Genomic DNA, 15,662 nt, shown 5'->3' with positions numbered 1-15,662 from the left:
TATCGCTGAATGCGTGAAGCCGCTAGAATTAACGTCAAACTCAGTCATCCTGGACTCATTCTCTCTCACTTCCCATAGTCAGTCAGTTGTCAAGCTCTGTCCTAGTATGTGTCCCCTTCCCTTGTCTGACGCTGCCACCACTCTGGTGCAAAGCCTCATCACCTCACACCTGGACCACTGCAAAAGCGTGTCTGTAGGTCTGTCTGCCTCAAGTCTCCGCCCACTTCAGTTCACGCTCCGCTCACCTCTTTAAGCAATCTTTGTTAAGTGTAAGTCTGACCGAGTCACGTCCGTTCAATCGACTTCAGTGGTTCCCTAGCACCTCCTGCATCAAATGGAAAATCCTGAAAGGCTTTTAAAGCCCCCCCATAACCTGACGCTTTCTGACTTTTACAATCTTCTCATACATTTTTCTCTCCCACCTCCCACCCATGTAATCTGTGATCCACTGACCCTGGCCTCCTTGCTGTTCTCCCACCTCCCTATTCCAGGCATTTTTAAATTTTTTTTTTTATTCCAGGCATTTTTAATAGCTACACCCCATGCCTAGAATACTCTCCTCATTTCTGCTTCCTCGTTCTCTGGCTTTTTTCAAGTCTCAGCTAAAACTCCACCTCTACAAGTAAACTTTCTAGATGTCCCTTAATGCTAGTGCCTTCTTCTGTTGATTACCCCAATTTCTACTGTATGTCTTGTTTATACAGTTACTGGGTGTTGTCTCCCCCATCAGGCAAGAGTAGCTCCTTGAAAGCCAGACTGTCTTTTGTCTTTCTTTGTATCCCCAGTTTTCAGCAGAGTGCCTGGCACGATAGGACTTAAATAAATGTTTATTGGTTTTTGTTGACTTGAGCCTTAGTCCCCTGTGCCAAATCAAGTTTCTGGGACGGTTTTGTCTCCTTTCATGGGAAAAGATATTGCCCCCATCACATTTAGATATAAATTGCAGGAGATTACTTCTGAATTCCCAATTCAACAAACATTTATTAAATATCCACAATGTGCAAAGTACTATGCTAGGTACTATAGATAACAAAGGCAAAATTCAAACAGTCCTAAACTCCAAGAAGCTTACATTCTACTGAGGAATGCAATATGTGGACAGAAAAGTAAAGACGAGATAATCTTAGGAGGGTCAGGTTTGGCTTCCTGAAGTAAATCTTGAAGGAAGAGGGGAGGAAAAAGTGTATTCCAAGCCTTTGCAAAGGCACACATGTAGGAGATGGAATACTGAATTCACAGAACAAGTAAGTCAGGCTTAAACAGTGTGTGAAAGGAGTACTATGAAGAAGGGAGGTAGTGAGAAGAAGGGCCAGAACGGGCAGCATTTTAAATGCTAACCTAAGAAGTTTGTATTTTATTGTAGAAGCTTTTGGGAGTTACTGAAGATTCTTGAATAGGGGAGTGACATGCTCTGGTAGGTCAGAAACAGTAGGCCATGGTATAGATCAAGCAGTTCACTTCAGGCAGATGTCCTGGGCTCCTGGACAAGCAACAACCAATTAGGGAAAGGCCTCACTCAAGAAGGTACAAAGATTACCCTACCTATTCCTTGTGGTTATTTTAAGACACATTGAGAGAATAAGGGCTTCTCAAATCCACTGAATAGGCAGGAGGTCTTCTGATCCAACAGAATAACTGTGCCAAACACTTCTATCAAGAGTTATTGACAAAGGCTATCAATTATCATGGCCATTGAGAGCCTTACTTGTGAATTTTGGGACTTTTAATAAATCACCTGATTTCCAATACCGAGTGCTTTATTTTAACCAAACAGAATGAACTTGTTCCCACCCACAACATATGCTTAAATCCAGGCTTTAAGTTAATTTTTCATTTTGGACAACTTCTGGAGAATGGCTCCCTAGTATCTCCTGCATCACAGGGAAAAAATGGCAAGAGGAAAGATCAGAAGCAGAGACAACAATTAGGAGGTTTTTGCAATAGTCAAGACGATAAGGGCCTGAACTGGGGATGGTGGTATGTAGGGTTGTATAAATGGATTGCAGGGTACAGATGCAAGAGATATGCAGATTAATCAGATTTGGCAGCTGATGAGGACTAAATGAAAGGTAAAGAAGATTCAAGGATGACTGAGGTTGGAAATGTGACTAACTAGAAGCCTAACACCAGCACTCTCTATTTTGGGATGAAATGAGGCACTCTAGTGACATTGAAAAGTTAACAAAAAGGAGGTTTCCTTTGGCCAAACACAGAAAGGATATACAGCAAAGATACAGTGGCACTAACCATCACTTCCTTATGGAAACATGTCCAGCCAGTAGGACATTAGTGCAGGGTATGATAACTCTCCTGTTCTCAGTCACCCAATAAGTCTAAAGAGACACGTAGACTCCAACTGAGACTTTTTATACCTTTACACCCCCAGGAAGTTGCGTCAGGAAAGCTGCATCCAGTAAGGTCCTAGGGAGAATTTTGTATCCGTTAGGAAAAACTAACCAGTGTTACAGGAGGGAAGGAGGACTGAGCTAATCTATGTTATGGGGAAACAATGGTAGATAGTAGTACCTGTAGTAGATGTTAGTCACAAGAAGTGATGCCTTCAATAGATCCAAGGATCTTTGGAGGAGAGATGGATTTGGTGGGATGGGGAAGAGAAGATATGAGTTCTATTCTGGACGTGTGGAGTTTGAGATGTGGATGGCATATCTGAGTGAAAATATCCTAGGGTCTTTATGGTATAGAACTAAAATTCAGAAAAGTTATAAAGGTAGATTATATCTTATGGAAACATGTCCAGGCAGTAGATCATCAGAGCAAGGTATGATGACCGTCCTGTTCTTAGTCACTCAGCAAGTCTGAGATGCCTTGACTGTAAATAGATACATAGATTTTAGAATTATGTACAAAGAGATAATTGAACCTATGGAAAAGCTATATGGATAAGCTATACAAGAAAAAAAAAAGACCCAATACAGTCTTGGGTAATAATCACCTCATTTCAGTTACGTTGCTGGGCCTGGAGTAAAGAAAACTTGAGCTCAAATCTGACCTTTGACACTTACTAGCTTTGTGACTCTGGCAAGTCACTTAACCTCTATTTGCCTCAGGTTCTACAACTGTAAAACAGGGATAATAACACCAACTACTTCTCAGAGTTGTTAGAATAAAATGAAATAGTATTTGCATAAAGCACTTAGCACAGTACTCGGAACATAGTGTAATATAAATGCTTAGTCTCTTCTCCCTTTTTTCATCTAAATAAGTATTTTATTAACCTGCCTACACAAATGACAAACTTCACACTAACAGAAGTCAAACTGTCCTTTGGTGTTATCACATCTAAAGCCTTCTACATCTTTATTTATCTATTTTACAGTGAACCAGAGAGCCAGCCTGTAGAGACATCTGGAAGAAAAGGTATCAAGAGCCATCTTCTACATGAGGTCCTTCCTGATCTCTCCAGCTGCTTGTGTCTTTCCACCTTTTATTTATCTATATATGTACACATTACCTCCTTCAGCTAGATTATAAGCTCTTTGAGGACAGGAAATATTTTAACTTGTGTCTGAATCCCCAAAGCCTAGGCACTGTGCTAGCACACAGTAGGCATTTAGTGTTTGTTTACTGGTTGCTTAACAAAGGAAGCACTGGTTCTAGAATATGCAGATGGGAAGTATGATAACCATTTGCTGAGATTATATGCACCATGCAGGGAAAGAGGAAGTTCGATGGAACAAGTAACCACAAGGCAAGTATGAAAATAGAAAGATAATATTGTGTAACCATGAAGAGCTACAATAAGCATTTATTAGTCCTGAATGATGACACTTTCTTGCTGCAGAGATCATATGGCATCCAATTCAATGCTAATAATGAAATATAATTGCTATTGTGAAATAATTGCAACTAATCTGCACTTGCATGGTAATCATATTGATATCATGGTTTTTGGGGGGGTTGAAAAGAAGCACCCCCATGGGGCATAATTTCAATTGTTAGAGATGAGGAAGAATTTGACTGAGGATATATATATAACAAGAAAGCAGAACTAGAGCACTGAACTTGGAGTCATAGGACCTAAGTTTGAATCCTCTTCTGCCACTTAAAGCCAGCGTGACCTTGAGCAAACAATTTAACCTTTCCTCATATATAAAATGAAGGAGTTGGATTAGAAGACCTCTAGGGTTCCTTCCAACTCAAGATGTATGATTCAATGAGTTATCTACAGGTAGCAATCTTTCCCAGGGGAATAAACACTAAACAGCAAGGGTTGAATGGGAAAGATAAGTTCCCAATAACCAAAAGAAGTCAACATCAATCAAATATTTATCAAGTGCTTAGTATGGGCCAGCCACTGTGTTAAGAGTTAGAGATACAAAACACACACACCCCAAAAAACTATACCTGCTTTCAAGGAGCTCACATTCTAACAGAGGAGACATGCAAATAATTAGGTACATATAAGATACAAGATAGAGAGAAGATAAGCTTACAGAGGCTTTTGAATTGAATCTTGAAGGAAGCCAGGGATCCTAAGAAGTAGATGTGACAGAGGACAGCATTCCAGGCATGGACATACAACTAGTGCAAAGACATGGAGATGAGACAGAAGTTGGGAGATGAGAATTGTGTATAACGAACAGTAGGGTAGTAGCTATTTCCAGTGCTTAACACAGTGCTTGGTATACAGTAGGCTCTTAATAAACGTTTACTGATTAATTATATCACAGATTTCAAGATGTACTTAGAAGTAAAGAGTAAGAAAGCTGGAAAGGGATCAGGCTGTGAAGAGTTTAGAGTCCTTCCCCCTCCCCCCCACAAAAGGACTTTATATTTGATCCTCAAAGTGATATGAGGCCACTGGAATTTACTAAGAAGAGGAAAATGTTAAGTGACATAGTCAGACCAGCATTTTAGAAATATCACTTTGACAACTGTGTGAGAGGAATATGAGATAGGGAGACCAATCAGACACCTGTTGGATGTCTTTTGTTCTTGAAGAGGACCAAAATGACATCACCACATTAGAATCATGTTACAGTGAGTCCGACTTTGGCAGATTAGACCAATGTAAGCTTGGAATGCTCTACCACAGGCTGGGCACAAAGGGTCCAGGTGAACAACTGGAGTGGATTCTCTCAATTTGTGCATCTCATGTTTCTTTTGAGCTACTTCAATTGCGCTTTGCTTAAAAAGCACAGCACCTTCTCTGGTGAGGGCAAGCCAGGTTGGGCGATTCTGTCCCTGTGTCTCCCACGTCACACAATCAATTCCAAAGTTCTTAAGAGGGAAGTCTATTAAATGGTATAAGGAAGAGGTGATGGGGGATGGAACTAGAGTGGAAATAGTAAGCGAAAAGAAAGGAATGTATATGAGAGATGTGGTCAAGCTAGAATGGACAAGACTTAGCAACAGATTTGTGAATGAGAGGGGTAAAGGACAAAGTTCTTAGGACACAGCAATCCTTTATTTGTCCCCATGACATGAGTTTCCTTCCTAAAAGAGAGGAAGTTAAAAAAATACTTAATATACAAATATGGAGTGTGGCTGGCACAGATGGATTGGTCGTTGAGGCAGGAGGAGCCACCCACTCAGTAAGCAATAACAGAACTTAGAAACTATTTTCTCTTCTCCTCCATTTAGAGTACATTGTTTAAAACCGTGCGTAGCTATGCTAGCTGCTCACAGTGGAGAGGAGTGAGGAGACTATCCCCTCCCTACCCCCAAGAAGTCCAAGGTGATGCTCCAAAAAGGGAAGAACAGAAATGAAGTTATTAGTCTTCCTTTCCTCTTATAGCCTACTGAGTAGGTAGCTCTTCCTGCCTCAGTTGCCAGTTAACTTCGACACACACCTGTAGTCATGACACAAATAAAGCATAGTTGTGTCACCACAAAGTCCTGAACAAAGGGTATTTTCCCTGTCAGAACGTGCATGTCAGCTCCCAGGAAGTTTCACTCCAGTCCCACTGTTCAGGGTGGTTCTCCCGATCAACTCTTGTTAAATGAGAATATAATTATGTCTAGAAATGTTTTTCTCCTCCTCCTGACTCTTCAAAGCTAGTATTGTCCCAGACTAATGATACTCTTTAGTACAACTGTCCCTCATAGCTAATGTTTTCTAGATTCTTCCCTTGATGAGTGATGAAGATTTTATTTTGTTATTACTAGTATTTTTTAAATAAAACAAAACACTTCAATGCCTGCAAACTCTATTGCTGAATCAGGTTTCACATATAAGCCCAAGAGGTGTGACTGATTCTTTCAACCAATTACAAAAGATTTCTTGTAGGGCAGAAGATGCCTTCATCCAATGGCTAAGGCACATACTCTCAAGTTGATTAAGTACTTATTCAGAGTTATTGAGGAGCTAAGGGGAAAAACAATGGGGCAGTCAGATGGTTCACTGGATAGAGGGATAGGCTGAATCAGAAAGACCTGAGTTCAAATCTAGCCTCAGTCACTTACTAGCTGTGTGACCCTGGGCAAGTCACTTAACTTCTGTTTGCCTTAATCCACTGGAAAAGAAAATGGCAAACTACTCCAATATCTTGCCAAGAAAACCCCACACTTAGTATGATCTACAAGGTCACAAAGAGCCAGGCACGACTAAATCTACTGAATAACAAATGGGAAAATTATTTAAAACATTCTTTATACTTTGTGATTATATTCTGGGCCTATTGCAAAGGGAAACTCTGTTACTCCCTCCCTTACACTGATGACATTCTGGACTTTGATGAAACCAACTCAAGTGGGAAAGGAAACTCCATCCTTTACATATCAGATCTTTTTGGAACCTTATTCCAAAAAGTGAACTTCTTGACTAGAGTGAGAGCTTCTAGAAAAAATGGAGAGTATCTTGGTAGAAATTAGGTTCAGATGAGGATTCTTAAATCATATGTATAAAAACAAGCTTAAAAATACTTATATAATTTGAATATAATAGGTTACATTACTGTATTTAAAGAAAATAAAGGAGAAATGACAAGGCACATTGGGGAAGAAAGAGATGATGTATGCCAGGCAGGTTAAGCCACCATCACCACCTTGATCACCATTTTCCCTCGGATCTTGATGGAGCCATCCCAGGACCCCAAACCCAAGAGCTTTTGAGATAGCAATGCCTCCCAAAACATCAGACCGGCTTCTAGCCCATCTCCCATAGCTCTCACTGAGAGGAGAAATCATTGTGGAGGAATCCCCCTTCCTTACCACCACTAGCAACAACTGTTGACTAACTTTGCCTCCAAGAGACTTCTAAGTACAAAAGCCCTGAGAGTAACAGTATCCTCCTCTCCTACCCCACCCTAGTCCTGCTTCCACCCCTGCCCTCACAGTCATCATCATTAATGGAAGTGGTTCCTGTGGAGAAGGGGCCAGCCAACTCCACCAACTATCAAACACCACTCATAGGGCAGGCTAGCTAGCCTATCTGAAGTCAAAAGGGAATGGAGATGACAGGCAGCACCAAAGTGGAAAGGAAGAGCAAACCCCAAAATTCACAACAATGTCCAAGAGGGGAGGCCAATGTGTGGCAAAGTCTGGGCTTCATGCTAGAAGGGGGTTAGTGCTGGATGATAGATGGTGGTCCATACAAAACAAAAATAAAAAGTACCCTTAGGGAGAGACATAAGGCAAAATGTACCAGGTAAGTCAAATCACCGCCACTACCACCTTGACCACCATCTCCTCTCAGACCCAAATGAAAGCAGCCCAAGACCCTAAAACTAAGAAACTTACGTATAATAGCTTCCAGTCCAGTATCCCCAGCCATTATCCTGAGAAGCAAACTCTGTGGAGATGCAGCCTGGTGACTGTTCCTGCAGAAGATACTGACACAACTACTAAAGACCCAGAAAATATGGTTTTTGCCACTAAAGTCCTTAACACTGTCAAGTGGTTCAATATCATAAACTGATAAGATTTTATCAGTGGAAATGACATTAAAGTATAAATTACTTTGCTTCTCTCCCTTAAGGATCATGGGACTTTTCTATCTCTTGCAACTGAAACCTTCCAAATATGTTGTCTTCCCCATTTCTAATTTGCATAAATAATAAGTACTTAATAGAGGACTTAATAAACTTAGTAAGACTTAAAGTCTTTTTTTTAATTCAAATGACAGGAATACTTTTACAACTATGGCTAGAGGAAGAATTCATAACTAAGCAAGGGATATAGGTGATCATAAGACAAAACATAGCATTTTGATACATACAATTAAAGTTTTTGTAAGAATATAATCAAGGCAGATATAGTTATAAGAGAAAGTATTAAAAAAAAACCTTTGTAATATATATTACTGATAGAAGCCAGAAATAAAGATAAAAAAAAAATAACAAGTAGATAGATTAAAAGTGGTCTAAGAATGTGAACAAAGTTCTCCAAATTAGAAATACAACCTATGAATAACATGAAAATGTTTCAATCAATAAGAGAAAAACAAATTAAAACAACTCTGAGCTGTTACCTCACACTCCGCAAATTGGCAGAGGAAGTCAATGTTGGAAGAGATATGAGAAGACAGGTCTATTAATAATAATTAAAGCTCAGAATTGGCCCAACTGTTCTGGAAAACAATTTGTAACTACGTAAGAAAAGTAACTAAACTGTCCATACCTTTTAACTCTGGGATCTTATAGTCATATAACCCAAGGAGATCAAAGAGAGACAGTCCAATATATACTAAAACATTCACTAAAATACCTTTTGTGTCTGTTAAAATTAGAAACAGTGCTATACTACCATCAATTGGGCAACAGGTAAACAAACTACTATGTGAATATATGGAATATCATGATGAAGAAATGATAAGTAGGAATTAAACATGGCAAAATTTTTGTAAGAACTAATGCAGAGTGACACAGGCAGAACTTACTATATTTCTATACAACATCCAAAATAACTACAAGTGAAAAAATAACTAAAAGGAAGATAAAACTCTGAATAACTGAAAAATCAATAATGTTCCTGGAGAAGAAATGAAATATACCTTTCTATTCTCAGTAGGAAAGACATTAAGAGAATGGGATATCAGATTATTTGATTAACTGTCTTTTGGTTTTGTTCTGATTTAAAGGAAGATTTGTTACAATTGCAAGGATGCTAGGGAGATATCCAGAAATGACTGTGATGTAAAACCAAAAGGCATTATTAACAAAACCTATTTTTAAAAAGTGAAATAAAAGAAAATGGCAATTTTGAGTCAGCATTGAGGTTCATCAAATAAAAATCATGCTGGACTAACTTCATTTCTTTTAGAAAAGGTCTCTAGACTGGTAACTAAAATACTATTGACAGAATATACTGGATTTCAACAAGGCCTCTGACAGTCTGTGCAGGAGACATCAATGTGTGCTGTTTTGACTAGATGTTTTCAGAAGAATTAGACTCAAAAAATTAAGATTCTTTGGTACCAATTGGTATTAAATTTGGGGGAGCTCTCTAATATAAGGCTTCTATTGGGGATATGGATGCAAACAGAGATGGTATGCTTTTCAAATTGGCAGATAACATATGTAGACATTGGCATAATTATAAAGGTCCAATAATATCTCAAAATATTAGAATGAAGGGTCAAATAGAATTAGATGAAATTTAAAAGGACAAATGTAGCATTTGGATTAAAGAAAAAATCTGCCTAAGTACATAATGAAGAAAGACAGCTAGATGACAGTTTCTGTGAGAAAGATTTTAATGAAATGAAAGCTCAACGAATCAAATGTGACTTGGTAACTAGAAAAGCTTACATGACTGAAGGTTGCAGTAACCAAAAACCAATATATAGAATATAGAAGTTATAACATATAAAAAACATAGAGGGGCAGCTAGGTGATACAGTGGATAGAGCACCAGGCATAGAATCATGAAGAACTGAGTTTAAATCCAACCTCAGACACTTAACAGCTGTGTGATCCTGGGAAAGTCATTACTTAACCCTGTTTGCCTAAGTTTCTTTATCTGCAAAATGAGCTGGAGAAGGAAATGACAAACCATTTCAGTATCTTTGCCAAGAAAACCCAAATTGGGTCACAGAGAGTCAGATACAACTGAAACTACGGAACAACAAGAAGCTACAATCCCCATTATACTCTACCCTGGGCAAACCCAAACTCTGGATAAAAAGTTCTAGGTGCCCCATTTTAGTACACAATTTAGTAAAAAAAAATTTAGTAAACAATCCCAAGTGCATCTATAATGGTGAGTAGACTCAAAGTCATGCCATAAGAGCATCACCTGAAGAAACTTACATATTTTGCCTACAGGAAACTTGGGGAAACAAGACTATTTGCCGCTTTAAATGTCTGAAGTGCTGTCATATCGAAGAAAGATTTGATATGTTTTGTTTTACCAAAGAAGTTGAAATAGGACTAAAGGATGGAGGAAGGCATCCTTCAACTCAACATAAAGAAAAACTAACACCTAGGAATAAAAATGGAATGAATTGCACCTTGGGAATCAGTGAGTTGCCCATCACTGGGGGTCTTCCATGATATCATGTCATAAATAAGACTATTTGCTCATGATGGAATTCTGGTTCAGGTATGGTTGGACTGGATGACCTCTAAAGTTTCTTCTAGTTTGTTTTTTTTTATGATCATCTTCATTTTTTTTCCTATATATAACCTAAAGCCTGGCCTTTAAACAATAATATTAATCTTCCTGTGCTCCTCAATTAGGATGTGATCCACAGACAGCATGCTTACTGAGAGATAACTTGCTTAGATTGGTCTGTTACCCTGAAAGGGGAAAAGCTAACAGGAAAGGTTTGATAGAGTAGGGGGAAGAATGCAGAGGGATTTTGAAAATCATAGAATTTTAGAAATGGAAGTGACTTTTAAGACATAATCTCATCCACACTCCTTATTTTTATACATCAGATAACAGTCCAAAGAAGTTAGTACCTTGCCCAAGATCACTAGTAAATTAGAACTTAGGAATTCTAATGTCCAGTGCTCTTTCTACCATTTCTCCTGCTTCTTTGTACAAACTAGATAGCAATGTTTGGTCTCATGCGGAGGTCTTCAAAGAAAATAAAGAAGCCATATACAAGTGTTCCAATTTCCTATAACATTAGAAGTAGCTATATCAAAGATAAGTACAGAGATAAGCCTTTAGAACAGGGTTTCTTAGCCTGGAATCCACTGACATCTTAAATAGATTTCTGAGGTCATAAACTTGGACTGAAAAAAACATTACATCTTTATTTTCACTTACCTCTTGAAATTTAGCATTTCCTTCAATTATTTAAAAACATTCTGAGAAGGGGTCTAGAGACCTCACTAAACTACCAAAATAATACTCAAAAAGATTAAGAATTTCTGCTCTAAGGGCCTGGCACATACTAAGAGCTTAATAAATGCTTCCTGCCTTGCTCTAGAACCTATCCCAGATATCATTCTTTTAAGATGCAATGACAGATTTGTACCGAACCACACACGTGTGGAATATCCTCTCATAATTAATTTAATGTATTTGAAGGACAGATGTTCAATGAATAGTTATTTCAGTACAATATGAAACTTTCAAAGTAATTTTTAAAAATTCTTAGAATTTAAATTTGTAAATAAACAAACTTTGTTACTTCTCATTTTTATTTTTTTTTTCTAAAAATCAAATGAACAGTTATTTACAGCTGTACACTTTCAAATAAAACTTTCCTACTTTGGTCAAAATCTCTAAGTTTAAGAATATCTACATGATTTATACTCATACAAAGGTTTGAGTGATTCAATTTGTAATCAACAACACGATACTTTAATAATTTTATTGTACAACAATCCACACACCACCATACATTTTTTACCTTAGCCTAAGTTTTAAAGTGCTGTTATCAGATGAAAGTAAGCAAATGCTCCCAAATACTGAATTTCTTGCAGGCCACAGTGTACTATAATTGAACAATAAACTGTATTTGTAAAAACACTTTAACCTGGTTTTTCGGTTTAAAACCGGAAAGAGTAATAAGCTTGAGGAACTATTCTATTAAATGAGCCAAAAAAGTATTGTAATGTCATCCATCTCAATAAAGGGACAAGAATTTAGACATCCATAATTACCTAATCTTAATAAAGAAGCCACAATTATTTATAGAAACCATATAATAAAGATGATAAGCCAGCATGGCATAGTAGATAAAGAGACAGTCTTTGAAGCTAGGAAGAACTGGGTTCAATTCCTAACTGACTTTTTTTGGCTGTGTGACTCTGAGCAAGTCACTTAACTTCTCAGTGCTCTAGACTTCTAACTCTCTTAAAACAGTAAGTTGTAGGGAGGGTACCCACTTATATGGTTGAGGAGGCTTTCTTATCTGGGGGCTTCCTATATCAATGAAACTGAAGGTCCAATGCCATATCTGTATCATCCTTATATAATAATGTAGACACATCCTTTAAAATTGAACATCAAGTTCGGGCATACAATTGTTTTGTGGTTTAAACTTACCTACAATTAATTTCCTTCAACTATTAATAAAAGTACATAAATATAGTAAATATGCTACATTTCAGTTGCAATTTCAAACATTTGCTTCTACTTGCTTACTTTGCAAAAGATTTATTATCCACACCAAGTAACAACACACAGATAATGCCAAACAATTAAATCATTAGCTATTATTACATGTTTTAGAATATTTTTAATGCTTTAAAAGATAAACTTATAAAATACACTTGTGCATGAATCTTTCAAACACATAAACCAGTAAAAACTGAAATGTAATAGCCATACTAAATGAAATTAAATACTCAAAATATCATAAGGGAAAAAGAACAAATATCTCATTTAAATCAGTGCACTTGGAATTAAGATATGCTAAAACTATTTACTGAAGACAAATTCAACCTCTTCTCCCAAGACTACAATGTTTGCCTAAAAGAGAACATAAATTAGAGCTATTTTAAATTACTTTAAAGGATTACAGAGACTGAAAAACATCCACCTTTGAATTAATTTTAACATCAGTAAGAAACCAAGTTTATTACAATTCCATATGTGAGAGTGTTTAGGAAACAATACTTCTGTTTCCAGGGAGGAAAAGCCTTTAAAATATTATTATTTTATATGTAATATAGAGGATTTGGTTTTCAAAAAAAATCAGCTATAGTAAGAACATACAACAAGCACTATCATCCTATATTATTAATAGCTTAGAAAACATTTTAAAATTCATTCTTTCCTATTTGTGTATGTTACCATCATTTTTATTCTCCTTGTCCATTATGTCTGTAAATTTTATTTTCCTATTAAAAACAAATATGAGATACTGTTTAACACTCATTTCTCTCCATAAATTATTTTTTAAAATAATCTTTCTTAGGACACAGACATGATTTAAAATAGGAAGAACAAACAAAAGTATTCCATAAAATGGGATCTCTCTTGAATAAAAAATTTAGATGAAATTGCTAGTTGACAAATTACATATTTCCAACTCACAAAGACACTCATCAAAGAAAATTCAGTTGCTAACCAACTAGTTCAGTAGTAACTTGAGGAAAAAATGCCCTTAACTCCATCACAAAGAAATGCAGAATAATTAAGATGGGAGAAAAAACTATTTTGGTTTTTTCTGTGTTTTAAGGAAAACACACATACACACAAAACAAGCATGGCAAAAGCATTTAGGAGATTATGTAATTATAATGAGTTAATGCTAAGGCATCCTTATGCTCACATTTCTCATCCTAAGCAGCATCAGTAGATCTCTGTACTACATGTCATTTTGGTATTCCAGATACTTTGCCGCGATGGGCTCTTCAAGCTGAATTCCTCCACTTCCCATTAATGCAAATGCAGGATACATTGCACCTGAGCAGTCCACTTGGCGCTCATAAAGGCATTTCATGTGATCTGCATCATAGAACCCAACTTTGCCTTTATCATAGTCGAGGAAAATTCCTATACATGTTGGCATGGGAAGAACTCTGTTTTCAGGTTCACTGGAAGAAGTAGGTGACTTGGGAACAAAAAATTTCTTCATGCCTACAGTAACTAATGTAAAGGGTTGTGCTGAGTCAAAGCAGGTATCTTCACTTCCACTGTCATGACCGCTATCTTGCTCATATCTAAAATGAGAAAATAACTGTAATGCACAAATTATAACAAACAATTTTATCTGTATCATGAGACCTACTGTATTTTCACATACACATTCAAATATCACACTCTGGTCTAAACAAACCTCTCTACTGAAGTATAGCTAAACATTTAAACTTTTTAAATAGGCAACGAACAAACAATAATTAATGTAAAAGGTAATAGGCAAGCAAGTTAATAATAGCTTACGTTTGTATAGTACTTTAATGTTTACAAAGCACTTTCTTCCTAATGACTCCTTACTTGCCTTAATAGCTGGGATTTGAACCCAGGTCCCTCAAGTTTAGCCTTCTCCCCAGTAAGCCACACTTAAGACACCTATCAAGAAAATCATTTGAAACAAAAGCATTACAACAACCATCAAAATCACCTATTTTCTATCATTGTCTCCATTTCCACCTCTGTTCTTTTATGTTCTAAACAAATCTCCATTAGCACTACATTCATGTTTCACTTTTTTCCTATAATAATTTCTCATCTATTTTATCAAGAAATACATACTTTACCTTTTAAGAATTATGGGATTAAAGGAAAGATATCACCATTCCTCATTGAAAAGCATGAAAATCTTTGCCACTCTTTATTTATTTTGAGAAGAGTAGATAATAGGATTCTATTTAATTTAATAGGAGCAGTTAGGTGGCACAGTGGATAGAGCACTGGGCTTGGAATCAGAAAGACTCATCTTCATGACTTCAAAATCAGCCTCAGACACTTACTAGCTGTGTGACCCTGGTCATTTAACCCTGTTCCTCATCTGTAAAATGAGCTAGAGAAGGAAACAGCTTCAGTTTCCTCAGCTACAAAATGATCTGGAGAAGGAAATGGCAAACCACTTCAATATCTTTGCCAAGAAAACCCCAAATGGGGTCACAAAGAGTAGAATATGACTAAAATGACCGAACAAAAATTTAAATTAATAGGCTAAGGTAAACTCTTGGGCATGGATTTTTTAATTCAGAAAAATCAGCAACTTTTTTTTGGATTCCCAGGGCCAGAACAGAATTCCCTTGTTTGGAGGTTGGGACTACAAGGTGCACAAGGGCTATATGTCTAAGCTATTTCCACCGATCCTCATACAATGTAACTACAATTACAAATGAGTAAATGATACTGGTCACCCTCCTAAGGAGATTTAGCAGATTTAAGAATAGAAAGAAAATCCTAGCTTTGATCATATGTCCATTTCAGCACTATTATATAAAATCATATTAAAGGGAAGTTTAAAAAAAATTTGTATTCACCACAGAAAAGCACATGTTACCATAATTACTTGTAAGGCCATTGGTTGGCCATTTTTCAGTCGTTTTTTGTCACGACCCCATTTGGAGTTTTCTTGGCAAATATATTGAAATGGTTTGCCATTTCCTTCAAGTCACTTTACAGATGAGGAAAACAGAGGCAAACAGGGTTAAGTAACTTGCTCAGGGTCATACAGCTAATAACATGTTTAAGGCCAGATTTGAACTCCAGAAGATGAGTCTTCCTGACTCCAAGCTTGGAACTTTATCCACTGTACCACCTAGCAGCCCTGAGGTAAGGCAACTAGAGTACAATAATTCAGTGGTATCTCATCCAATAAGAAACATATTTAGTAACAATAC

At 37.0% G+C, this 15,662-nt stretch overlaps 1 protein-coding gene across 2 annotated transcripts in view; it reads right to left on the bottom strand.

Annotated features, from left to right (window-relative positions):
* Positions 1–11,603: 11,603 nt before the first annotated feature.
* The window catches only part of TRIM36 (tripartite motif containing 36), a 58,084-nt gene continuing 54,025 nt past the window's right edge, over positions 11,604–15,662 (bottom strand). For both annotated transcript variants that reach the window (XM_027869158.1, XM_027869159.1), the window contains exon 10: positions 11,604–14,027. In XM_027869158.1, the coding sequence (XP_027724959.1) occupies positions 13,673–14,027 (355 nt within the window). In that variant the 3' untranslated portion in view covers positions 11,604–13,672. The remainder of the gene's footprint in view (positions 14,028–15,662) is intronic.

Source organism: Vombatus ursinus, unplaced genomic scaffold, assembly GCF_900497805.2.
Source record: "Vombatus ursinus unplaced genomic scaffold, bare-nosed wombat genome assembly UNPS02014792.1, whole genome shotgun sequence".
Classification (NCBI taxonomy): domain Eukaryota; kingdom Metazoa; phylum Chordata; class Mammalia; order Diprotodontia; family Vombatidae; genus Vombatus; species Vombatus ursinus.
The sequence above is the reverse complement of the archived record's forward strand: the minus strand, read 5'-3'. Positions and strand labels throughout refer to the sequence as shown.